The following is a 26,412-nucleotide window of genomic DNA, read 5'->3' on the forward strand; positions in this document are numbered from 1 at the left end:
CATTGATGTATTGCGTACTAGTGTAATAAAATACCCACCAAATAAAAACGGTTTTGTGCATCTCTTGCAATAGATTGTGAAACACAAATTGTAGACAGATTTTATGGGTCACCACTCAACAACATTAAAGCATTTCACATCGTCGAGAGTGAGGAGTGGAGCAGACGTTGCCGTCAGAAGGCAGCACAGTGCCTCAGCCCCCGCCGGTAGGCAGCAAACGGGTCCCAGAGAACTCAGACACAGGCGGTGTTCAGAGGCGGATGGTCGGCCAAGGAATCTCTCGCTGAAATATTGTTGAACCAAACTGTTATTACCAATGTTACACAAAGCGAAATATTTTGTGGTTTCGCTTGCAATACACTCATAGCTTCAGCACCGATAAAGATTATGTCGACGCGTGCTCTCGGTTGCCAGATATCGTACTAGCTAGTCTTGCGTTTTACCTCAAGACTACAGTCGCAGTGAAAAATGATGCACTCAGACTGCACTCAAGACTTCCTTCAGGAAGTGACGCAGTCTACAATGTAGCCACATCGAGCATATTGCCGGACATAGAATTCTGATGAGAGCACTATTGTATTGTCCATCTTGCGGACAATTTTTTAGTTTAAGACTGTATTTACAACACATATTGCACGCTAAACACCCAGAAAAATTAACAAAACAAAATTACTTTATGAGAGCAACGTTACAGCGTTCGAAGTAGTCATAGTATTGTTTACGTGTGTGTAATGCCCACTCAATGAAGACAAGGATACACAGTCTAGCTACCGTATTATAAATACGCCTCAGTTTGCGGATGAACTCAGACAGGTTGATAATCATTTTTAATATTTGGCAGTACTGTACCCATTGGTGTTAAACTCGATTTCAACCAATGATTCCCACAGCTACAGGAACACTACCTGTGATACCTCTTAGGCAAAATACTTATGCAGTGTTACCAGACGAAAAGATCAACATGACACAAACTGTTTGAAGTTTGTCTCACAACCTTCGTACCTGGATAAAGAGATTTTCCTATTTGAGATATCTGTGAACGTTGCTGCATAAGACGATTTAAGAAGAAACTAAATTCCTTCAGCTACGACAATGTTTAAAGAAATCGTCTTAACGGCACTAAATCGTGTTATGTGAATCGCTTACTGGCCGTACTCTGCCGCATTTCGCTGGTTGGAAGGCAAAAAGCTTACTGACAAATTTCACACAAGGAAAAGGGGGACGAAATGTCTCCCACTGGAAGGTCATGTTGTTCTATTTAAATGATTACAAAATCACCTAAAACGAACAGTGAGGCTGTCAGTATAAGCACATTACTGTTGTCAGTATAATGTTGCACTGCTCAGGACCTGTAATGATAAAGGGCCCGTTTAGGTCAGGCATGTCCGCCCCAGTAGCTGAGTGGTCAGCGTGACGGATTGCCGTCCTCTGGGCCCGGGTTCGATTCCCGGCTGGGTCGGAGATTTTCTCCGCTCAGGGACTGGGTGTTGTGTTGTGTTCATCATCATTTCACCCCCATCCGGCGTGCAGGTCGCCCAATGTGGCGCCGAATGTAATAAGACCTGCGATATGGCGGCCGGACCTGCCACGCGAGGGGCCTCCCGGCCAATGACGCCAAACGCTCATTTCCAGGTCAGGCATATTGTATACAGAAGTGGAAGAGAGAGCACCACTAAATTCCACAATCCGCATGCATTGCATACAGACAGAAATTACTGTTACAGTCTACTATTGGAGTCCAATGAGTGAATTGCTTATATTCCGGTGAAAAAGAGCACTGGCAAACAGTCTTCGCTACATCAGGTTACTTAAACTGGTGTCATTCTGAGCTAGAATTCATGGTCAGCGACTAAGGTCAATGAGTCGGATGCGGGTTTTGCAGCTGAGAAATACTTTCCTACATTATAGAAATGAATATTAAATCTGAACTAATAATGCGAAAATTTTGAACTTGGATATCTTACAATGAAAATCTTTCTGTTTATTGCAAAGGAAAACAATTGATTTTCTAAAACATTCTCTGCCATACACACCTTGAAACAGGTCACATCGACCAAATCTTGTGGAAGAACTGACAGCGACGTACAACGGAAGGCAGTAAGATCCCTTGGCTTTTGGTTTGGCAGTATTCGACAGCCATTTCTAGGCGCAAGTAAATTAAGAAAGGCAGCGCCTTTTTGTTATCAAGTAACGTGTTCATCAATTACTTTAGTTTCAATGTATCTGCGAGTAATTGCTGATGTTTGATATTAACATGAAAAGGACTCCGTAGACAGGGAAAGAACCTCTGCTAGGGCAACTATTTCTATAATGACCAAACGGCATTAAATGATCTTCAAGCACATGTGTTCCAGCAACGGTATGAAGAAAATGATGGTAACAATGGCGGTAATAATCGATATATCCGGTAACTTCACACTTCACACTGGAGTTTCTCGAACTAAGAAATTTGCTGAATTAATGAATATTTCAAAATGGCTTTACATCGATGCTATGATGCCTAGAAGACTCTTTACATCCTGCTGACACGAGAATAGCATAACCTCCACGTTAGAAGATTGCTTCTACTTAAGCATTTAATAGACTCGCATTTTTTCCACCCACCGTGACTAATTTTGTAAGCTAAGCATATCATCCGTTACAGGACACTCCTGTGGCTGGGAAATGTGGCTACAATGGTCTGGAGTATCGAACTATCACAGGTGCAATGCGTGGGTTCAGGCATTTACTTTTAAGAGGCACAAACAGATTTACTTTACCTCTGGTAACCTCAAGAGAAAGACGTTATAATCCAGAATCCGCATTAAACATCACGTTCCTTCATTACCAATTGGGCAGAGCCGGTTTACGTTGGGAAATGACGTAGGCGGAAGTCATGGTAAACAGAAATACTGTCTCCAGTAAACTTACTTGCATTAGAAAATTTTATTTTATTTGATGAAACGATAGCCATTTAAAGAAACAGGGCTCCTATTTTTATTGTACCTGATTGAACTAGAGACGTTGACAAATTTGGTGCTGGACTGTGTTTCGAATTCGTATCTCATCTTTCGAGGATCTGAATCTCTCGGAACAGGATAGTTCAATCATTTCGTTCCTTTTCCCAAGACTGCCATCTTTTCTAGGTCTCCTCCAAAGGTAAGTATGTGGGTTCGAATTCTGATCCAGTACAAAAATATTCATAATTTCATTTCAAGCCCTATCACATGCATACCAGTCTGCTAATGGAAATTAACGTGTATTTTTAATGTCTGTTCATGTGTTGCCAACAATCTCAATAGGTGTCGTTATTTCTGGTCAAACACGCACACATCTTACTCATGGTGAGTAAGCAAATGTTACTTAAGCTATGTTCGTGGATGATAAAGAAGGACGGTAGGTGTGCGGTTCGATTGTCGCTCAGGCACAAAAATTTGTATCCTTATTTTAGATCAAACATCTAGCAGCTGGTAAGAAAAGCCGATACGTAACATTTGATTTTACTTAGTTAACAATCCGATTGCGTGCTGGGTTCGTATCTCCGTCACAGAACTTCATATCATGCGCTTCATCTTTAAATGCATGAACACTTTGTTCCTTCTGAATGGAGGTATATCACACATATTTCGTGGTTAGTTAACAGGGACGAAAGGGTCTTTGAAGGAGCCAGAGTTTATTACAAAAACTGTCGTCTTGTTTTTTTTTTTTTCAAGTTTAGATTTAGTTACTGATATTGGCGAAAATTTCTGTAATTCGTGCCTCTTCCTGACTAGTCAGCAAAATGATATGGTTAGATTAGATTAATACTTGTTCCGTAGATCATGAATACGACATTTCGTAATGATGTAGACAACTTCATTTTAATGAAAGATTTTTTTACATACCATGATTCAGTTTCTTTACAACAATTTTTTACTCTCTCTCTCTCTCTCTCATTCTTTTTTATTTTTATCTCTCTCCCTCACTCTCTCTCTCTCTCTCTTTCGCTCTCTCTCTCTCTCTCTCTCTCTCTCTCTCTCACACACACACACACACACACACACACACACACACATACGCACACAGTCTTTTATTATTTTTATTTGTTTGTTGTGCTCGACTATCGGCGAGGCACGAAAACGTTCGTCAATGATGTTCTTAGTTTTGAGTACACTTACGAAAGATATATAAAAACAACTATGAGAGTTACTGATTTATGAAGCTTAGTTTGCAGTCAGTTCTGAGTATTATTGGTAACTACGCTCCAGTCCCTAAACCCAGTTACAGAACTGTGAATCAGACGGATTACGTATTCCAGGACGTAGCAGCCGCGTCTTTAAGACGTCAGCTATGGTCACTTCCCAGCCCACTGTAGAATCACATCGGTTCGTCTTCTTCCTGCTTGTAATGTAACTGAGATTTGGCAACAAGGCAAGGTATATTTGGCAACTCTGTGATCGACGAGTTACTTCCTGGTGTGCTCGGAATTAAGCCTCAAAGTTCACTTGATTTTTCCTGTCATTTCCATTGAATAATCTGAGTTATTATTAACGCTTGAGCTGTAACAAAAAATTGTAAATTTACGGTTTTCAGCCCAGGAAAGTCGTTGCACGTGAAAATCGCATCTAATCTCGTCCTTTAAATAGCGGTTTACGAGTTCTAGCCACTACCGGTCTCGTAAGAGGAAAAGTGGACGCATGCTTCTTCCCTAGCTCTGTGGAAACGTGCTAACTTGAGAGAAAGCGTCTGTTATGGTTTCCGGTCCAGCCTTGCTGACTGTAACGTTTTTATCCCTTCTGTGAAAGAGCTACAAGCAGTCAGATCACAATCGATAAGGGAATCGCAAGAAAATACTTTCGGCTCATAGTGCAGTGATGAAAAACTTACAATGCTGCACAACAGGTAACGCCTCTTTCCGCTGCTGACAAACAAATTTTGGGTTTCTAGGAATACATAACTTTATTTATGAAATGCCACATTTGCATACCACTTGAGTATGACACAGCATACCAATCAAACACAGACCCAATCGAAATCTAAGTGATTCGTTCCGATAGAGGCACGCTTGTGTACAGATACGCAGTTTTATTGAAACAGACTTTCGTCGTAAGGTTATCGTGGGTAGTTTTATTTCATTTCTTATAATACAGTGCACAATTTTCGTACGGTTTCTTTTAGTGTTGTTAAAACATTAGTTAACACGAGAGAGAAATTAATCCTCAACGATATAAGCGAATTCTCTAATGTTATCTGTAACAGTCTGACAATACACATGCAGTTTATTGATTACACGCATGTAGAAAACTTGTTCTGAGTTAAAGCTGTCAAATAAGGTTTTATAAAGAATAAAATGCCACTGCCACACGACAACTAATATAGAAAATACCTTTCTGACGTATTTTGGCGCGATGCGCTCTCCCCATACATAATACCAAATATTCGAGATGCATCTGCAGTTTGGCCATCTATCAAACCTGAAAAGAACAAAATCTCGCAGAAGTTAGCCCATTTTCCACATCCGACTATTTTGGGTTGAGAAGTGAAGGGAATTATGTTCAAAGTTCCATTAGATCGATAACTTCAGCAGACAGCAGTATGGCGTTTTAAAAAATGTAGCAGTGAATGTACCCAAACTCGCGACGGCTTATCAACAGTGCGCGACGCTTACCGTTACGCTGCTTTTTTTTTTTTTAATAAATGTGTCTAGCACCGCATCGTGCTCTGAGAAAAAGAAAACAATATCTCGGCACGTTCCTACACCGAGGTAATGTATATGGGGAAAACGAAAAAAAGTGCTTCATACAGAATGCAGAAGGGTGTGTCGCTACTCTCCTTACGCTTCATCATCCAGGTACGTCTTCACGTGTATCATGTTGTTCCACCGAGAATCGAACTTAGTCATGTCAGCTCACTCAATGGCTATCTTCTCCTACCTGTTGATGATCCAGCTGCGTGGAGGGTCGCGCAGGGCACTCCCTAAGTAATTAGAAAAATACTGTCTGTATTTTGGGTTCCGTACGATCTTGCAATGACGTTCTTGTAGGTAGTTCCAAAAGTCTAATACATCTGTAGGTCCATCGTGAAATAAGTAGTGTACCGCATGCGCACGGATCCACGTGACAGCGTTGGTCTTGGCGCGCGGGAAATACTGTTGATCCGGAAATAGCAGAAACCGAGGTGTAATGTGTCCCGGAGTCACTCGTAGAAAATACGACAAAATTTGTCGCACCAAGCGCCATACGTCTTCTGCCGCGCCACATGTGAGACGGTGTTCGTCCGTGTCTGGTATCCCGCAGTCTATGCAGAGAGGCGATTCCGCCATGTTTATCTTGTGGAGGCGTGATCGGGTGATCTGTTTACCATTGACTGTGATGTACCATGTGGATCGGACGGCTGTGTCCAGTGGAATCGCGTGAATCGTCTTCCACACTACCTTCCAATTAACCTGAGGGCTTTTGGTCTCCACCATGTTTGGTGGGCGCCTCTGCTGTAGGACATGATATATATCCCGTGCCGACGCCTGTTTCGTCGGTGGTACTGCGATACGGACATAGCTGTGTTCAATGTAAAAGTTCCCGAAGGGTGGGGGTATGTCTTGCGTCGTCAGTGGGGGCATAATGGAGGGCGGAGCTAAGGACTCCAACAGCAAACCTGTCAAACTTTCCGGGTGGTGGCGCCACAGCTTGATGTGTGAGCTGACATACAGGGCCACAGCTCTGTCGTGGACATGGACTAGACCAAGACCTCCCCATTCTGGGGGAAGGGTCAGTGACTCATAACTGACTTTGAAGAGCATGCCTGTACTGACGTAGGCTCCGAATGCCGCTAATAGACGTCGAGCCATCAGTAACGGTATTGGGAGAACACGCGCTATGTGTGGAAGGCGCGATGCGAGGTAAACATTGACGAAGTGTGGAGAATATCGAGGGTCCGCAGACGAAGGTTGAAGATCTGGACCCGAATTTGTTGTAATAAGCGGCGGTAGTTAAGAGCCGCGGTGCGCCGTATGTCGTCGTGAAACTCTATTCCGAGGCATTTGATAGTGCCACGAAGCTGTAGGGGTTCGACACACGCTGGGGTCAACCCGTCTCCTATGGCCATGGCGACCGATTTGGCGACGTTGAGACAGCTGCCGGAAGCCACACCGTACCTGGTAATCCATTCTAGTGCTCTGTTGACATCGTCGCGATTGCGGAACACGAGAACCAGGTCGTCTGCATATGCTGTACAGCGAAATGTGACGTCACGTAGGGTAAGACCGGTGAGGCGTTGACGGAGACCACAGAGGAGCGGTTCCAGTGCCAGAGCATATAGTAACGTCGACAAGGGGCAGCCTTGACGGACGGAGAGGAAAATCGGGAGGGACTGCGAGAGACGCCCGTTAACGAGCACTTTGGAAGTCGCCCCTCGGAGTAGGCGCATCACGACGTCTGTGAATTGCCGTGGGTACTGCATGTGCTGGAGAACGGACGTTAGGTATGCGTGATCCACTCGATCAGAAGCTTGGCTAAAATCTAGTGATGCCAGCGCTCCCGGGATGCGGCGTGCCCTGGCTAGGGCTATTAAGTCACGGTATCGACACAGTGCTGTGTGGATGTTGTTGATACCCCCAAGGGAAGTCTGATCTGGCGAGATGACGTAAGGTAGGGTCGGTCGTAGACGGTTTGCTAATAGTCTGGTGAATATCTTCATGTCGCAGGTGACGAGTGTTAGCGGGCGGTAATCTTGTATTCGAGCCCCACCTTTAGGCTTGTGAACCGGTATAATTATTCCTTCTACGAAGGTCGCAGGGAGCGGCACCGCGGGGGACATAAGCTCCCGACAGATGTCTGTTAACTTGGGAGCCAGTAAATACTGGAAAGTTCTATAAAACTCCACAGGGAGCCCGTCGAGGCCAGGAGACTTATTCGCCGCTCCTTTACCGATGGCGTCGATAACTTCGTCTTCCGTAATGTCGTTCAATAATTCAGTTTGTAAATCCTGTGGGACAATGCCGTAAACCAGTTGTGAGACTGCTGTCACCGTCGTCGGGTCGGAACATTGAGCAGAATAAAGTCGTGCGTAATGGTCGAAGAAGGCTGCAGCAATATCGCGTTGTGTGGTGTGATGATGGCCGTCCTCAGTGGTGATGGCATGTATCAGCGCCCGTCTTCGCAGTGTACGTTCTCGGATGACGTGGTACATGGTGGGTCGTTCCGTTGCGAGTCTGTCTTGTGTCCGCGCTCGGACGATCGTCCCTTCGAGGTGTCTGCGCATATGGGCTACGATCTGTGCTTTCGCACGCTGAACTGTCAGCTGTCGTTCCGGTGTGGGTGGCAAGGAGGCGCATTCGCGAAGACGGTGAAATAAAAATCAAGGGTCTGCCGCCTCCAAGCAGCAGTCTCACGACCATACGTAATAAAGGTTCGCCGTAGGGCCGGCTTGGTGCAGGTTAACCATCAACTAATCGACGTAGGATACGTTGGGAGGCGGCGGACGCACAAACTCCACGTGTCTTCGATGTCGCGTCGACAATCCGGAGAAGCGAGATGAGCAAGGTTTAATTTCCAGGGATGTCGGCTGCGCCACACCCGTTGGCGACGAAGGGTGACGGCACATATATAGGAATCGTGATCAGAAAAGGCTACTGGCCACACCTCCGCGTCGCTCACCGTTGCCGCGAGAGAACGGGAGACGTAAATCCTATCGATGCGACTAGACGAGTGACTCGTGAAATGGGTGTATCCCGGTCTATTTCCTCGGACATGTTCCCATGTATCTACTAGCTGGAGATCGCCGATGAGTGTCCCAAGTTCGGGGCACGGTGAATGGCGTGGCAGCTGATCTTTAGGTGCTTGGGTGCAATTGAAATCGCCCCCTAATATCAAGTCATAGTGCCTGCCCTGAAAAAGCGGTGCTATTCCTTCTGCGAAGAAGAGCGATCGGTCACGACGGCGATTCGTTCCGGAAGGGGCGTACACATTGATAAACCGGACGCCTTGCACCGTTACGGCCATTCCTCTAGCGTCGGGGAGATATCGGACTTCGTCCGCCTCGAGGCCCTCTCTGAGGAGAATGGCGACTCCACTGTTAGTTGGCGAGGCCTGGGACACATGAGCCGTATAACCATACATACCCGGGAAATCGGCGACGAAGACTTCTTGGAGAAAGACAATGTCAACGTCTGCTGCATTGAGCATGTCTTGGAGCAGCGACAACTTCGTACGTGTCCGAATGGTGTTAATGTTGATGGTCGTTAAGCGATAGGTTTGTAGATCGTCTCCTGAGGTGGGGGCTGCCGTCAGTGTCGCCGTTAAAGGTGGGGCCTGTGATCTGCTGGCCGCGTCCGCGCCGTCATCTGTTGCTACTCGGGAGGGGCCGAGGTGTGGGAGGAGAGACCCCTCTCCTCATCCACCACAGCGGCCGTAGAATCGTCTTCAATGTCATCCGCCCAAGGTCCGTAAGTTAACGGTGGCTGCGGTAGAACACTTGTGGGCTGAGTGACTAAGGGTGAATCCGCAGTCGTTTCCGGTTGTATACCAACGGCGGGCGCTATGCTGACCATCCGTTTGTCCGAGGGAGCGGAATCGGGTTTGTCAAAATCAGACAAAGTGACAGGTGAGGACGATCTCGTGTCATCCATTCTCCTCGTCGTTTCGTCGGCCGTCCGGTCGTCAACTGGAGAAGACGTCCGCTGGAGGCAATCGCGTGAGGGTGTGCGACGTCGCTTTTTATGTTTTCTCGGTGACCTTTGTTTGCGGACGTGGGTTGCTGTGTCCGAAAGAGTTTGTGGTTCCCGTATAGCATCCCCCTCAGGGAGAAAGGCAGAGGTCGGTACAACCCTAGCGTCGAGTTCCATTCTCTCGTCCGAATCTTCATGTGGAGTCGATGGGCGGCGTTCTTCAACCCCTGCAGACACCGTAATGGTGTTGGTCAATCCAGGACCGGCGACAAGTGCGCATTCTAACGCTTCCTGTCTTCCGGGGGGGTTGTCGTCTGTCATGACGGTCGATCGTGTCACCTCTGCGTAATTGAGGGGGAGGGCCGTGAGCGTAGGAGGTGGTGTCGTGTCATGCAATGGAAGTTGTGTAACCCGACGTTGAATACACGCCGAGCGCACATGACTCTCCTGGCCGCAACCAGAACAAGTACGAGGTTGGCCGTCGTACATTATTATTGCTCGACAGCCACCTATGACTAAGTAGGACGGCACATGTTTCTTTAATTCATTTTTCACTTGTCGGACGCCGTTGAGGACTTGGTACGTCTCGAAGGTGTTCCATTTTTCGGCCACGTGGCTAATTACCGTCCCATAAGGGCGGAAAGCTGAGGTGACGACGTCCGGTGGTACTTCGAAAGGGAGTTCGAAGACTCTTAGTGTGCGTAATCCTAGTCCAGCATGGTCAACAGTAACCTCTCCGATGTGACCATCGGAGTGTTTGAACTTGAAAGTGTTCGCGCATCTGTTCACAACTGCGTGACATAACTCGTCATCGACCATCTTGATATAAACGACGCTGCTTGTGATGGATAGGTGGATACCGATGATGTGCTGTGTTGGTATTTGAACTTCGTCACGGATGAATCGACTTCAAAGGCTCGTGGTCGTGCGTAGTCGGGCTGGAAGCTGATCTTGATGGTAGCTTTTCTGTACGAATGAGCCATGGCGACTCAGTGTTAACGGACGCGAGTATTTGCTGCGGCGAGGAAGTAAACAAACTACGCGCGCTCGCGACTCTGCGGACGGGACCGCGACTCTGCGGACGGGACGTAAACAAGACGTCCTCGCCGCTCACCGGCCGAAAGCAGACTGACTAGCTGACACAGAGCTACAACACCTCCAAAACTCAACAACAATTCCTCCAGAACTTGCGCATTGCACAGTGCTGTGAGATAATGCATGTGGCCGGATCTAGACTTCTGAGAGACAGACAGTTACAGTATTTCTTTTGCACTGCACGACTTTTTTAACAAACAGATAGCGCAATAGAGTAGCTCAAGTCGAAAGGAACACCTCCTGTTTAAATTTATGCATCCTACACTGTTGGCAGTTCTCTGTAGGTGGAAGTTACGTGATTTTATTTCGGTAATTACAAAATAGAGTCGAATGTATGCACTGGGTAGCCGAGGCAGCTAGTTCATGGCGATTCGGTCAACCAAGTAAATGAATGTAGTGGTTCAAATGGTTCAAATGGCTCTGAGCACTATGGGACTTAACAGCTGTGGTCATCAGTCCCCTAGAACTTAGAACTACTTAAACCTAACTAACCTAAGGACAGCACACACATCCATGCCCGAGGCAGGATTCGAACCTGCGACCGTAGCAGTCGCGCGGTTCCGGACTGAGCGCCTTAACCGCGAGACTGAATGTAGTGAACATGCTGCAAACCACTACAGGGAGTCTGTGTGTCAGAATTCTCATCCTGTGTGGCGCAACATAGTTATGATAGAAAAATGAGTTACAAAGGAGAGAATTTGGTGGTTTCTTGGATTGATGCTATGTTCATATACTTGCGGTCTGGGTTCGATTCCAACTTCTGCTGATGATTTTTGATAAGGAGAGACAGATTCTGTTCTCTTCTGGCTACGCCGAGTGAAGAAGGTATAATGGCATTGTGGTCTGACATTCATATTAATCATGATATTCCTTCTCTACCAAGTAGACGTTGGGTTGAACCACAATAAAGACAGGAGTCGCGACACGTAGAAACTCTATCAACAGTAACCTTTCTTATACTAGTTATTTATTTCTAATGACGAAACAAACGCTATGTAGCGTCACAGGACACTTATTCCATCTTTTATTTGAGCTTCTGTATGTCGATAAAATTGGTTCAGATCTGGGAATGCAACTCAGACCGCCCTTAACGCGGAATTTGATCCCTTCGTGACAATAGAGCTCGACTGCAATTTGTTGTTTGTTCAAAACTGCAGATTCCTCAACATCTCCACATATTGCGCGTGAAAGGGTTCGAATCCTGGCCCGGCACTAAAGCTTTCATTATGTATTATCAAGCTCTAGCATGAGAACAGCTATCCGCTGGTGGGTAATAATTTTGATTTTTAATGTATTTTCATTCGTTGTCAACACTAACGGTATCTGACGTTTTGAGCCCCAGTGAGACACAGAACTGTTTGCGAATTCACCGAAAATTCAAGGATGTTATTCCGAGCTGCTGGTGGAGAAAAATTCCGTAGCTGACGTCTCTTTGTGTGCAGTCAACAACGATATGTGTGGGGCTCGATTCCCAGTCAGCACTGAACTCTTCGTCATATTATTTCTAGTTCGAACATGCTCACATGTCGCTGCTGGTGTAACAAACCCATTTTTAACGTTCGTTTTCTCTAGAATATAACAGCGATAGGTGCCAGGTTGGAGTTCTGGGAAAGAAAAAATTAATGTTTCGTCTCGTAATTCCAGTTAAAACATCTAGCTACTGCCGAGAAAATCCGATATGTCACAGTTGATTGTGCTTCGATGACAATCCAATTAGGTTCTGGGTTCGAATCCCTGTCCAACACAAAGCTTTACCTCACGGCATTTCAAGTAAGCTACTTGTGAAGAAGCAATATTTAACATCTCTCGTAGTTCGTTAACAAGGACAATAGATGCTGGGTGGGAATTCGCGTCCCTTAACAATGTTTACGTTATGTAATTTAAAGCTGATATTTGCTAACTGATACTGTCTAAAATCGAGGTATATCACTCTCTGTATGCCTAGTCAGGAATGACTGTTAGTTCCCGTCAGTCACGAAATCTTTGCTTAGTCTGCATGACCTGGGTTTGAATCCATTTGCAGAACGAGACGGTTCGTCGTGTCATTTGTTCATACGTATTCTCAACTAGCTGCTCGTGAATAACTTAAATTTTTAATGTCATTTTGTGTTATATAATAAGTACGGTATGGTATTTTGAAGAGGAAATTATGAATACGACGAACTTACTACGTGAATTACCTATCTGACGTAATAATAAGAGTGGTAACGTTTCATGTATGTCATTTACTGTAATAAATGTGAACTTACAAGCCTGAAGAACCGTCTTACCTGTGATGAAATGTTCCCTGATATTTGTAGTACCTTGATATTACTTAACATCTTGAGTTGTTGCGATACAGAGCAATGTTTTCTAGTGGTGACTTGTTGGAACCATTTTCAATAGTCAAACGACTGTACCGAGGGGCGATTAGAGGATCTGCTAGACAGCTGCGCTATGTGGGTTGCATTCGAATCAGGCGAAATGCAATTCAGGTCGTTCGGATACTTTTGAGCACGAGTGTACATGCACAGATCGTTAGCCTGCGCTAACACTTCAGACCTCTAACCTCCATGAATGCTAACTTCTCACATCTAACATCCATCACCACTGGCTGTTCACTTCCAACTGCTCAACAGTACTTCCATCACTGCTGGTGACTAACTTCCAGCTGCCCAGCACTAATGGCGATTAACTTCCAACGAGTCCAACCAGCCACAGAGTCACTTACGAAGAAAGCGCAATCAGAGATACAATGCAAAGCGCTACACAGCGTTGCCAACACAGAAGCAGCCCACTTACACAAAAAGGGTTACAACTAGGAAACCGGTCTTCTAAGGCTCTTTTCGTTGGGCACAGGCTGCCAAAAGAGATAATAACAGGACAGCACACGACAGATCGGGCTAGTGGCACCAGAAATTCGGAAGGCGACGCCAGGAACCCCGCCACGGCTCACATGTAAAACATATGAATGATCATAATACAGCGAACGCAACAAATGGAATTGTCTTCCAATGAATTTGTGGCTGTTGGACCGGATATGAAAAGTAATTTATCTGTCAGTCAGTCAGTAGTAACAGCCTCTGCCTATGTAAGCTATAAACGCAAGTGGTACTGATTCATAGATTAAATTCACTACGCTTGAAGTATTGTACTAACAGATCGCTGCAGACCACTCATGTTACGAAAAAAGAGAGTGTAAATAAATAATAATCTTTATTGAGGATGTAATTTTTGTATGTGGTTATACATTATACTAGTATTCAAATGGAGTGTGAAAACCCGCCTGGATAGCGAAGTGCTTTAAGGCGCCGCTTACGGGATTTTTTTTTTAAATAATAATGTTTATTACTTCTTTTATCGTTTTGTACGATGGACTTAGTCTTAATTTTGTGTCTAAACAACAAAAACTTTATGTTGTTAGTTATATCTCGGCACTTAGTCACACAGACACACGAACACATATATGTATACAATTATTTTGGGTTTTCGCCAAGACTACTTCAATAGTTTCCTGGTTGCCCGACTGCAGTCTCATCCTCCTTATCTTCTTCGTCTTAACCTGCAACTTCTTCATCGCCTTCATGTACACAGCTTCACTGTCGCACTTAGTTTGTGTCATCAGTTTTTAGTTATCAGTCTCTTCCAGCTTTTCTTGGTGCATAATATAATGTCGAGGAACATTGTCCTTTGCGCTCTTCCCATTTTCAGCTACCAACCAAATAAAATCTTCCATAACTGCATTGTTCCATCCGGTTCTTCTTTTTGTTTTGCATCTCATTAACTCAAGTGGTGAAACATAACTTGCATGATTGTGCCCAGTATCAGACTGGCGAGGCTTTCCCAGATGGAATCCGCCTCGCGCTTTACCGACGAGAGCTGGTGATCCGGCCTGCCTGGATGTAGTTTTTAGGCGGTTTCCCACGACCGAGGTGGAAAATACCGGACTTGTACATCTACTTCTACATTTCCAAACATGCTCTCCATGCAAGTGTACGGTGCGTGGTGGAGGGTACCCTGTATCATACCAGTCATTTCCTTTACTGTTCCACTCTCAAATAGAGTGAGGGAATAACGACTGTCTATACACCTCTATACGAGCCTTAATTTATTGTATTTTATCTTCTTGGTCCTTACGCGAAATGTACGTTGGCGGCAGTAGAATAGTTCTGCAGTCAGCTTCAAACGCCGGTTCTCTAAATTTTCTCAGTGGTGTTCCTCCGAAGGAACGTCGTCTTCCTTCCAGGGATTCCCATTTGAGTTCCCAAAGCATCTCCGTAATACTTGCGCGTCGCTCGACCCTACCGGTAACAAACCTAGCAGCCAGCATTTGAACTCGTTCTATGTCTTCGTTTTTTCCTACTGGTACAGATTACAAACAGTCGAGAAGCACCCAAGAATTGGTCGAGCTAGTGCCCTATAAGCGATCTCCTTTACAGACGAACCAAACTTCCCTAAAACTTTTCCAATAACCGAAGTCGACCATTCGTCTTCCCTACAGTTACGCTTGGATATTTAATCGAAGCATTACTAATGCTGTATTCGAAAATTACGGATTTGTTTTTTTCTATTCGTCCGCATAAATTTACTTTTTCTGCTTTTTATATTTATAGTTAACTGCCATTCATCACATCCAACTAGAAATTGTGTGTATGTCGTCTTGTATCCTCCTACAGTCACTCAACTTCGACACCTTGCCGTACACCACAGCCTCACCAGCAAAGAGCCGCAAATTGCTCTCACCCTGTCCCGACATAATTTATGTACGAGGCATATTCCAAAACGAAGGTCCGTTTGGTCATAAAAAAGTAAGCTCATGAGAACAGGTTTTTATTGGCACTGATATTTTAGCACATACCTGCGCTAGTTTTCCACATAACCGTTGTTCACAACTATACTTTTTCTGCAAAGCTGCACCAGCTTTTTTAATCCTTCTGTATGAAAAGTCTGCCGCCTGATGATTGAACCAGTTAGTAAAGCCAGTGTTGAGTTTATTGCCGTTTTGAAATCGTTGTCCATCCAGCCACTTTTTCAAATGCAAGAACAGGAAATAGTCGCTTAGTGAAAGGTTGGGACTGCAGGGACAGTGCTCAAAAGTTCCCAACGAAAATATTGAATCTTCTCCTTGGTTTTGGCAGCGGCATGAGGGGGTGCGTTATCGTGAATGAGGATTATGCCACACGACAGTTTCCCACTTCGTCGGTCTTGGACCGCACATCTCAGTTTGGTCAGCGTTCCACAGCTGTAATTGTTGTCCCACGGTTCATGAAATGAATCGAATGGACGCCCTTTTCGTGCCAAAGACCGGTAGCCATTATTTATCGATTAGAGAACTGAGATTGTTTAAAAAATTTTTGTTTGGCTGAACTTGAATGGCGCCTCTGCATTGACTGTTGTTTAGATTGTGCTCTGGTGTCGTCTCGTCGACTGTAATGATGGGGCTAAACTGATCACCTCCATATTCTCTGTAGCGCTCCAAAAACTGTCTTGCACTTCGCGTTCTTTGCTGTTTGTGCTGATCAGTGAGTATTTTTGGTACTCAACTCGCACACAGTTTTTGATATGCAAGCTGTTCAGTGACAATTCTGTAAACTGAAGTTTTAGCAACATTTCGGAATTCATTAACTACACATTTGTACGGTCATTTTGAAATTCTCGAGGCCATTTTCGAACTTGTTCGTCAGTCATTATTTCAAGTCGATAGACTAGGCATAACTTACAATGGATTTGAGGAGCTGAAAATTCTTTTGCCAGCAAAAATTTGCTCTCAGCGACTGAATAACGGCTACTGAATCAAACTAACACTGCAGTAGTTACCTACAGAGTCTGTAGAGAGCGTTGCATGCGAGAAACTTCATTCAGGCCACCTCAGTTAAATACTAGTCACCGGACAACAGTTTTGGAAAACGCCTATCATAAGAAAATAACAGTGTTCCTATTTCACTTTCAAGGGGAGTCTTGACGAGACCCCTGTCTCTGACTAAAGCACGCCGTCGAGGACAATATACTGTTATGAGGGTGAGCCAAATGAAAACCTTAAATTTGTACTAACAAATAGAAATTTCGCGCCGTTATCCTGTAAGTTGGTAAGCGTGCTACAAACAGCGTGCAGAATGGCCTGTGGTAGCATAGTGCAGATTCACATATGCCGTCGCAGTATCAGTATAAAGATGACCGCCCCACTTGCGACTTGCACCAGGCAAGAACAGCGTTCTGTTATTCGGTTTTTGCGTATTTAAGGTGGGAAACCTATTGAAATTCATCTACGAATGAAGTTTCAGTACGGTGATGCATGTTAGTCACAGCAGCAAGTCTACGAATGGAGTAGGAAGTTCGCAAATGGTGTGACTTCAGTGGAAGATGCTCTTCGTCCAGGTCAGGCACAACGAGTTGTGACTCCACAGAACATTGCAGCAGTTGATGCCATAGTGAAGGAAAACCTCCGAGTGACACTGAATGACATTGCAGCATGTTTACAGATTAGTCATGGGTCAGCACACCACATTGTGCATGATGTGCTCCCGTTTCACAGAGTGTCTGCAAGGTGGGTGCCACGGCAGCTGACTCCTGAAATGAGAGAACGACGTGTTGATGCTTGTGAAGAACTTCTTCGGCGTTTTGAACGAGAAGGTGATGGCTTCCTTGCAAGAATCGTTACTGGGGACGAAACCTGGGTTCACTTCCACCAACCGGAAACGAAGAGAGCGAGCAAGGAATGGTGCCATTTCTCATCACCAAAACCAAAGAAGTTACGAACAGAACCATCAGCAGGGAAGGTTATGCTGACTCTCTTTTGGGACGAAAAAGGCGTCAATTTGGAGCATTACATGCCTAGAGGAACCACTGTCACCAGTTCATCATACACAGATCTCCTAAAAAATCATCTGGGGCCTGCAATCAAATCAAAGCAACGTGGATTTCTGACAGGAGGTATCCTTTTGCAACATGACAATGCAAGGCCCCACACTGCCCGTACAACAGTTGCAACAATCACAGACCTGCATTTTGAGTGTCTTCCTCATCCACCATATTCACCAGACCTTGCCCCAAGTCATTTCAATGTGTTTGGACCACTCAAAGACGCAATGGGAGGAAAGAAGTTCCGTTCTGTTTAAGAGGTACCCCCACGCGGTGCATGAGTGGTTGCGCGTACTACCAAAAGAATTTTTTTCTAAAGGAATTTATGCACTTTGTAAGCGCTAGAGGGCTTACATTGAGCGTGGGGGAGATTATGTTGAAAAGTGATACAGCTGTGTACCACTTCTGCACAATAAATAATATTTTTAAAAAATATTTAAGGTTTTCATTTGACTCACCCTCGTACTTAACCGTACTTAACCGTCTGAATGGGCCACATTATTATAGGAAAAACAGAGTTATACTTTACCTTGAAACAGTTGGGACCGCATCCACTACATCAGACACTCTACAACTAACTGAAACGTATTTACATTGGTGCTTCGGGTTCTTATGACCTCCAGTGTTGACAGCAGAACCTCTTTAACTTCTCCCATGAACCACAAAAGCCTACGTGTCATGCAAAGCGTTAATCAACCTTTGGGCCACTCACGCACATGGGAACCTATTCTGTATGCCCGTACTTTCGGTAACAGTGTGCAGTGTCAAATGCTTCTCCTCAGGCAGACGCTACGCAGACGTTTAGAAAGCGTCCTCGTAATTTAACATGAGATGTACTCATGACGCAGACAAATGGGGTACACTGATTCCACCCCTGGATGAGTGTTGCCGTCAGGTAAGGCTTCAGACCATCCGCTGCGACTAACATTGCCCCAGCCCACATATTCTTCAACGGAAGTGAAATTTGAGGGAGCCTTTCCATTATGGGAGCCACTAATCCACAATGCTGAATTATCCACAGAACTAACGCCTTTAGACACAAGAGAATATTTAAACAGAAAAGGTTCAAAAAGAAGGAGAACTTCGCTTACTGTAGTCCGTAGCATGTTGACGCGGAATGACAAGATTCCAGCAGACAAAGAAAACGAAGGAAATTAATCGAATTTGAAATGTACTCACGAGAAAATTACACAAAGAGAGATAATGGAAGTTATTGACTGGCCACCAGGGTCCTAGAGATTCGTTACAAGGGATAGCGGGGACGGTAGCTCATACTGGCTTGGCGACTGCATGTACATTGTCAGGAACTCGTGGCGTCGACCACACGCATACGTGCCCTCAACTCTGGCGTCGTCAGTGCGACATTTTCGTGATGCGACTGAATTAATAGCAAGCCTGGACTCAGCTAATCTTACTTCAAGGTAATGAACATCGCAGAATGCGCAAATTTACATGTTAACAAAGAACTAATGAGCAACTGCTTCATGAAAAACGAATGACACAAGTCTGAGTATTGAATGAGGCGGAGTGTGGTGTCTCTGCCCATTTTATAGCCTAGCCTTATGTTTCCACAGCTAAAAGCATTACATTTCCGACGCTATAGAGAGACTCCATTGTTCTACTCCTGTTATATCTTTATGGCGAATTAGGATTCGCTGTTTTAGAGTATAAAACATATGTAGCTCTAGAGACATTCTGCAATTTGTCTGTTGCGGTAGTAAGAAAAAAAGAAGGTTGACTGTTGTAGAAGTACACCTTCAGATAATCATGACAAAGTAAAGTTTATAAATTACACTCTATCTGCCCGTAGTTTTAGTTATTTGTATGTAAACGATATGGGTGTTGCTCATCCGATTTCATTGCTCTACTGGATACTGGCAATTATTTTGTATGTAAATTGCATATAAAATTTGGATGGGGCGTATATGCCATAGAGGATTGTAGTTTTTTTTGAACATTTATTAGTGGCATTACGCAGTATCGAACAGCAACACTCCATTAAAAATTAGAACTGAGTGGCGTACTGTAGACTTTCTCTTGATGGAAATCTAAGTTGCACATCTGATCCCTTTGTTCTACTGGAGTACTTGGTATTCTTCAAATTGCATTTCAAAATCAGGAGGGTGTGTAAATGCTGTAGAAGACTGCCGTCTCTAATGAGACATTTGTTAATGGTAGGGGAGGCAGTACCACACAGATATATTCTGCTAAAACAAAGGAGACTGACAGTTGTAAATAATGGTACTTGTAGGATACTTTACTGAAAACGGGGGCTGACAGGTGTAAAGTAGATGATCTTTGCTAGCACAGACTCGAACACAGGCGACGTGGGTATTATTCTGAAGGGTATCGTAGGACTGCGTTACTTATTTAAACCTTAAACATACTTTTCCAGTAGAATTTGGATCACAGCCACAGTTTCAGTAGCACACAGTTATAGAGGCATCGAGAATATGAACACTCTCTCACTGCTGTAGTAGAGGCTAGGGCAGAAGGTAGCAGTTCTCCCACGAAGTAAACGGTGAGAGACAGGTGTGCGTCTTCTTCCCGCAGGACTTGCTGGGCGCTGCTGGTGCTGGCGGCGGCGGTGGGCGCGGCGGTGCTGGCGGCCGACCAGCTGGCCGAGTTCTCGCGCAGCCCGACGCGCACCCTGCTACAGGCGAGGCACCTGCCCGTCGGCAGCCTGCCCTTCCCCGCCGTCACGCTGTGTCCAGCCGTCAAGACCAACAGGACGCTGGCCTCACAGCTGCTCACGAGGTGCCTAAGTACCTTCTCCACGAACGGCTCACCTTAGTAGGTCTTTCGCGCCTCTTGGACCTGTTGCGCATGTTAGCTACCGAGAAAATTTGAAACCGTTGCTTTTGTATCACCCTCCGAGCTCCTGCAGTGGCGCTCGAAGTCCTATTCGCGGCAGCGGCCAGAACCACGCGCCGGTGTGCAGCACGTGAAACAAATTACGCGACAGATCGCTCCGCAGATTTACTCAGAAACGTTTTTTCGCGGGCCTCCATTAATCCACTGCATTGGCAAGCAATTAAATCAGCCTTGGTTAAGATCAAGAACTAAATGCACGTTTTAATCCTCCCCTGGAAGCGTGAAGTCAATTGAGACCCCATACCACTTTTTGCGCTTCATAACTTACCGTTCTAGATCGAAAACGTGTTCTGGCTGAATGGAATGGTCTGGTTCAAAAAGCCTCCAACTAAGTGTCAAATTCTGCCCCATAATATAATTCTGGATAAACCTGGTCCTAAAGTGGCACCCGACAGTTCACTAAAAGAAGCCTTGAATCGCGAGACAGATTTAAGATTGTCACTACCCCTACACAACAATAGATATAATTACTTACAAACGGAATATTTCATGACAGGGCTCGTCCACAAGATATTTAACAAATTTCGTTGCATGTCCGAAATCTGGACTTGTTTATTCATTACTAACCTCACGACCAAGCTTCTATGGGTAGCTCTAAGCATCGACGCCGGAAGACTCGGCTGGCGTAGAGGTAATAAATTACGAGGGCGTGCTGAAAAGAAATGCCTCCGAGTTTTCATTCTGTTCTCAGAATCAGTTGATGTATTACATGTAACACACATTAATCGGTCCTGTTTGCCGCTTCGCTGAAGCAAACTGAAGTTCTCTGCCGCCAGAGGACTCCGAATTGTAACATGTAACGTGGGGTCGTGAAAAAATGGTTCAAATGGCTCTGACCACTATGGGACTTAGTTTCTGAGGTCATCAGTCCCCTAGAACTTAGAACTAATTAAACCTAACTAACATGAGGACATCACACACATCCATGCCCGAGGGAGGATTCGAACCTGCGACCGTAGCGGTAACACCATTCCAGACTGTAGCGCCTAGAACCGCTCGGCCACTCCAGCCGGCGGGGACGTGAAATGTAGCTATCTCGGTGTACTGCGAGACCCTCACAAAACTGAAATCACGAACCTGAAGAGTTCGTCAACACACGGTGCACCCTCACCTTCAGCCTCACAATGCCAGAACTCACACATGCGCTGCGAAATCTGCAACAATCCAGAGCCTTAGGTTCTCTGCCATCGATCATTCTCCATACGGTCCCGACTTGGCTCCATCTGATCTACATCTGTTTCCAAAACTTAAAGAAAACTTTCGAGTAATTTACCTTGATATGTTGATGCGGTTCAAGTGGAGCTAAGGTAGTGGCACGGTCAACAAAGTCCAACATTCTTCTGTGACCGTATCAACAAACTGGTCTCTCGTTGGGAGAAATATGTTCGTCGGCGGGGTGAATGTATTGACAAATAAATACGAGTGAGTAAATATGAAAATTAAATATTTACAATGTTATTAACGTTTGTTTTATTTAAAAAGCTTTAAGAAATTTCACATAATAAATTCGGTGGCATTACTTTCCACCGCGCCCTTGCATATATGGGGTGTCCCAAGAAACTCAAAAAAAGTTGAGGAGGAGGTGCCTTACACCAAAAGAAGTAAACAATGGCTCTAAAGCTCATATCTTAAGGGAATGAGCAATTGATCGTTTTCGATACTATGAAACACATCTCTTCTGCAAGAAGCTCTCTGCTTTTCATATTTTGGAGTGTATGGACCAAAACAAGAAAAAGATTGTTGATAAACATGGGCCCTAAGGTGCATACTTTACAGCTATGAGCACTTATTCAGTGGAAGAGATGTGTTTCACACTACCGAAGATAACAAGTTCTCATAGCTCGTAAAGTATGTATTTTAGACCCCATGTTCACTAGACATTTTTTCTTGTTTTTGTCAATGCTTCCTCCTCCCAAGATATGGAAAGCAAAGACCTTAAAATGTAGGAGATCTGTTTCATGGTATCGAAGATGAACAAGTGCTCAGACTTCGTAATGTATGCATTTTAGAACCCTTCTTTCGTTCTTCCTACAGCCAACTGAACAGATTTGAAAGGACGATGCTAGTGGCGGGATGGTCCTTTCGGAGAATTGTCACACGATTTGCACGTGCTGCGTCAGGTGTGCAGTGATGCTGGTACCAGTGTTAAGGTGAACATTCTCACACCAGTTGTTGACGTTCTAGACGTCCACGCAGCATAGACGGCCTCTAGCATTGTCCTATCCTAAGGGCAGCAGTGGCAGATCGTACAGCTACCACAGCACAGGTAACAGGGCTTGTGAGCGCAGACGTGTCAATGCGAATTGTTGCGAACCGGTTATTAGCAGAGGGACTACGGGCAAACATACCTCTAGGCCGTCTTCCACTCACATCACGGCATCGATGTGTACGAATCGACTGGTGCCGTCAGAGGATCACTTGGAAGATGGAATGCCGCTCCGTTGTCCCAAGCGATGAAAGCAGATTCTGCCTGCACACAAACGTGTGACTTACGCCTGGTGAGCGCTGTCTCGTAGGCCTTATAACATGGGATGCCGTAAGCCACAAATCTCGTTCACTTTTGGTGTTTCTGCAGAGGAAGCTAACCAGCGTTCGGTACGTGCAGAATTTTAGACGCGGCCGGCCGGTGTGGCCGTGCGGTTCTAGACGCTTCAGTCTGGAACCGCGTGACCGCTACGGTCGCAGGTTCGAATCCTGCCTCGGGCATGTATGTGTGTGATGTACTTAGTTAGGTTTAAGTAGTTCTAAGTTCTAGGGGACTGATGACCACAGCTGTTAAGTCCCATAGTGCTCAGAGCTATTTGAACCATTTTTTGTTAGACGCGTCCTTCTGCCGTTGTTGCAACGGGAAGTTGCTGTGTTGTTCCAACAGGCCTATGCTCCACCACAGACTGCCCACGAAACTCAACTTGTTCTGAAAGACGTGCGAGAACTTCGCTGGTCAGCATGGTCCCTGCACTTGTCTCCAGCCGTGCACTTGTGCGATATGATGGGTCGAGGAAAGGCTCATTCGGCTCGTCGCCCAATAACTACGTGAACAGGTCGAGCATTCGCAATCGGTACGATCGACTGGATTCCAGAATAAGCACCCGAGAAGGCGACACCCACATACTAATATGGGTGTTTCGACATGCCTCGACACCTGCTACCTCAGAATCAGTTGTGCCGCTGATCTGTAAATGGAAGCATTTGATGTACCTCATACGCACTGTTGCAATAATAAATCTTGAGTGAATTTGAAACTTTTAAAGGGTGTACTAATTTATTTTTTGCGGCTGTGTATGTCAGTGAACTCGAGACTTTTAGAAAACAGGTCAAGTTTCGCCGCTCTCTGCACTTCCCCCTGGCGGCTTTTTACTTTATGTTTTTCCCGCCAGGTATCGCCTTCGCGCCCACCATTGCCACGAGATGTCACGTCAGATACCAGTTAAACTTCGAGCAAATAACACTACAAGAATTAAATATTCTTTATTACTATAAATTATATGCGCAAACCATCCTCGAGAATCACTCTGTCTGCTAGGGAAAACCGTATCAAAACCTCTACAGTAGTTACTCACATTAGCCGTCACTTGCAGACAGAGAAAACACGAATTTAGTAATAAGTGTAGATGTATATATTCAGCAATAGATTTCGCTCTATATTGTACCATCTTCAAGCTATAAAGACGAAATGTGTTCCTGAATAATGATAAAAAAACAAGTACGGCTGTCGCACACAATAAAATTTCTCAAACTTCCAAAAGCTCTCAGATCCGAAGAGTAAATTGAAAACAATCACTTCAGACCGGCAGTACACCATCTCTAATTGCTTTCTAGTAGCTTCCGCAGGTAATAGTCTCCATAAACAAAATAGGATCTCCATAAACAAAATAGGGTAACAATCAAAAGTTAGAAAGGAGAAAGACATACGAAAAACTCGACACTTCAAGTTTCCGCTGGAAGAAGAGGTATTCATTGTTCTCTATTAGATCTCACCTAGTCCGCCTCGTTCACTAAACAAGCTCCCATCTAGCCAAGGCCTCCAACCTCTACTTTTCATCTTATTCCTATCTACTAAGTGTACGGCCACTGAACTGTAACACTCGCCTAGAGAACGAGCAAGTGACTAAGACGAGTATAGTAAGACCAGAAACACACTTTGCTAACGTCATAATGTGTATTGCTCAACTTGAGAAGAATCGTTGAGTTTGTAAGATTACATTGCGAGAAACCACCAGTACAAGACTGTCATTCCATCGCCATATTTCAATAGAGTTTTTGCACTGAAGTACAAGCCTATATCACAATATGCAGGTTACGACATGGTTTGTTCATCCCATCGTTTTTAAAAGTAATTTGGCGTTTGATATTGGACAGCTTCAGTGCAAACGTACCCTTGGATGAGAAAACTGGCTTTCTTGAGGTATGCATATTGTCATTAAAATCCCACACAAGCTCTCTGTAGACTGATTAGCTGAGCAACGCTATCAAATCAGTACTAAAAGTTTGTTCTTCAGATTCCGTAATTATTTTAATTAAAGGGAAATCCATACTAATAATAAATCTGTAAAACTGTCGTGTCTGTCTGCCTGTTTGAACACAAATTTTTATGCTAAAAATAAAATAAAAACAGCCTCGATCGCGTTTCCAGATTTTTTATTTGTCAGCAACCGGTTTCGGCCCTTTCCTCAGACCATATTCAGGCTTTTCCCAACCATTATGGTGGCGGCAGACGGAGCGAGATCCGTAGAAGTAAAGTTATCACTAGCAACCTTACTTCTACGGATCTCGCTCACCCTGCTGTCACCAGCAGCCATAATGGTGGGGAAAAGCCTGAAGATGGTCTGAGGTCTTCACCTTTCCCGCGGCTTATCATACAACCGTAGCGAGAAATCCTATCCGGACGAAAACGCATTTCAAACCTGGTTAGATGACATCTTTAACTCACAACCAATAGGTGTGTTTTTGCGTCATCCGTCTTCTGCCGGGTTGGATGCGGTCCGCCATGAATTCCACTTCCGAGCCAACCTCTTCCTCTCAGTAGCACTTGCGATCTACGTCCTCATTTATTTGCGGGTTGTGTTCCTATATCTGTTTTCTTCTACATTTTTTACCCTCTACAACTTCCTCTAGTGTTATGGAAGTTATTCCGTGATACCTTAACAGACAGGTCACCATCCAGTGCTTTTTTCTTGTCAGTGTTCTCCATGTATTCTTTTCCTAGTCGATTCTCCGGAGAAATTCCTCACTCCTCACATTATCAGTCCACCTCATTTTCAACATTCTTCTGTAGCAAAATATCTTAAATGATTCGATTATCTTGTGTTCCAGTTTTCCCATAGTCCATATTTCACTACCATACACTACTGTGCTCCAAAAGAAGGTTCGCAAAAATTTCTGCCTCAAATTAAAACCAAAGTTTGACACTAGTAGACTCTCTTGGCGAGGAATGGCTTTTTTGCCAGTGCTAGTCTACTTTTCATGTCCTTACATTGTCCGTTACGGGTTATTATGCTACCTAGGTAGCAGAATTCCTTAACTTCATCTGCTTTGTGATCAGCAATCACGATGTCGCTGTTCTCATTCTGCTACTTTTCATTACTTACGTCTCTCTTTGGTTTAAACTCAGCCTATTTTCTGTACTAATTAGACTGTTCATTCCGTTCAGCAGATCATGTAATTCTTCTTAACTTTCACTCCGGACAGCAATGTCATCAGCGAATCGGATCATTGATATTCTTTCACCTTGAATTTTAATTCCACTCCTGAACCTTTCTTTTATTTATATTATTGCTTCTTTGCTTCTTCGATGTACAGATTTAACAGTAGAGGTGAAAGGCTACATCTTGGTCGTCCACTCTTATTATTCCCTCTTGGCTCTTGTAAATATTGTATATTACCCGTCTCTCCCTACAGCTTACCCCTATTTTTCTCAGAATTTCTAACATCTTGCTCCATTTTACATTGCCGAACGCTGTTTCCAGGTTGACAAACTCAATGAACGT

At 44.7% G+C, this 26,412-nt stretch overlaps 1 protein-coding gene across 1 annotated transcript in view; it reads left to right on the forward strand.

Moving 5' to 3' along the window:
- LOC124795791 overlaps positions 1 to 26,412 on the forward strand; it is a 193,301-nt gene that overhangs the window by 134,074 nt on the left and 32,815 nt on the right. The window contains exon 2 of the mRNA XM_047259871.1: positions 20,105 to 20,344. Coding sequence (XP_047115827.1) covers positions 20,105 to 20,344 — 240 coding nt within the window. The remainder of the gene's footprint in view (positions 1 to 20,104; positions 20,345 to 26,412) is intronic.

The sequence above is a fragment of the Schistocerca piceifrons genome, chromosome 4 (assembly GCF_021461385.2).
Source record: "Schistocerca piceifrons isolate TAMUIC-IGC-003096 chromosome 4, iqSchPice1.1, whole genome shotgun sequence".
NCBI classification, from domain to species: Eukaryota; Metazoa; Arthropoda; class Insecta; order Orthoptera; family Acrididae; genus Schistocerca; species Schistocerca piceifrons.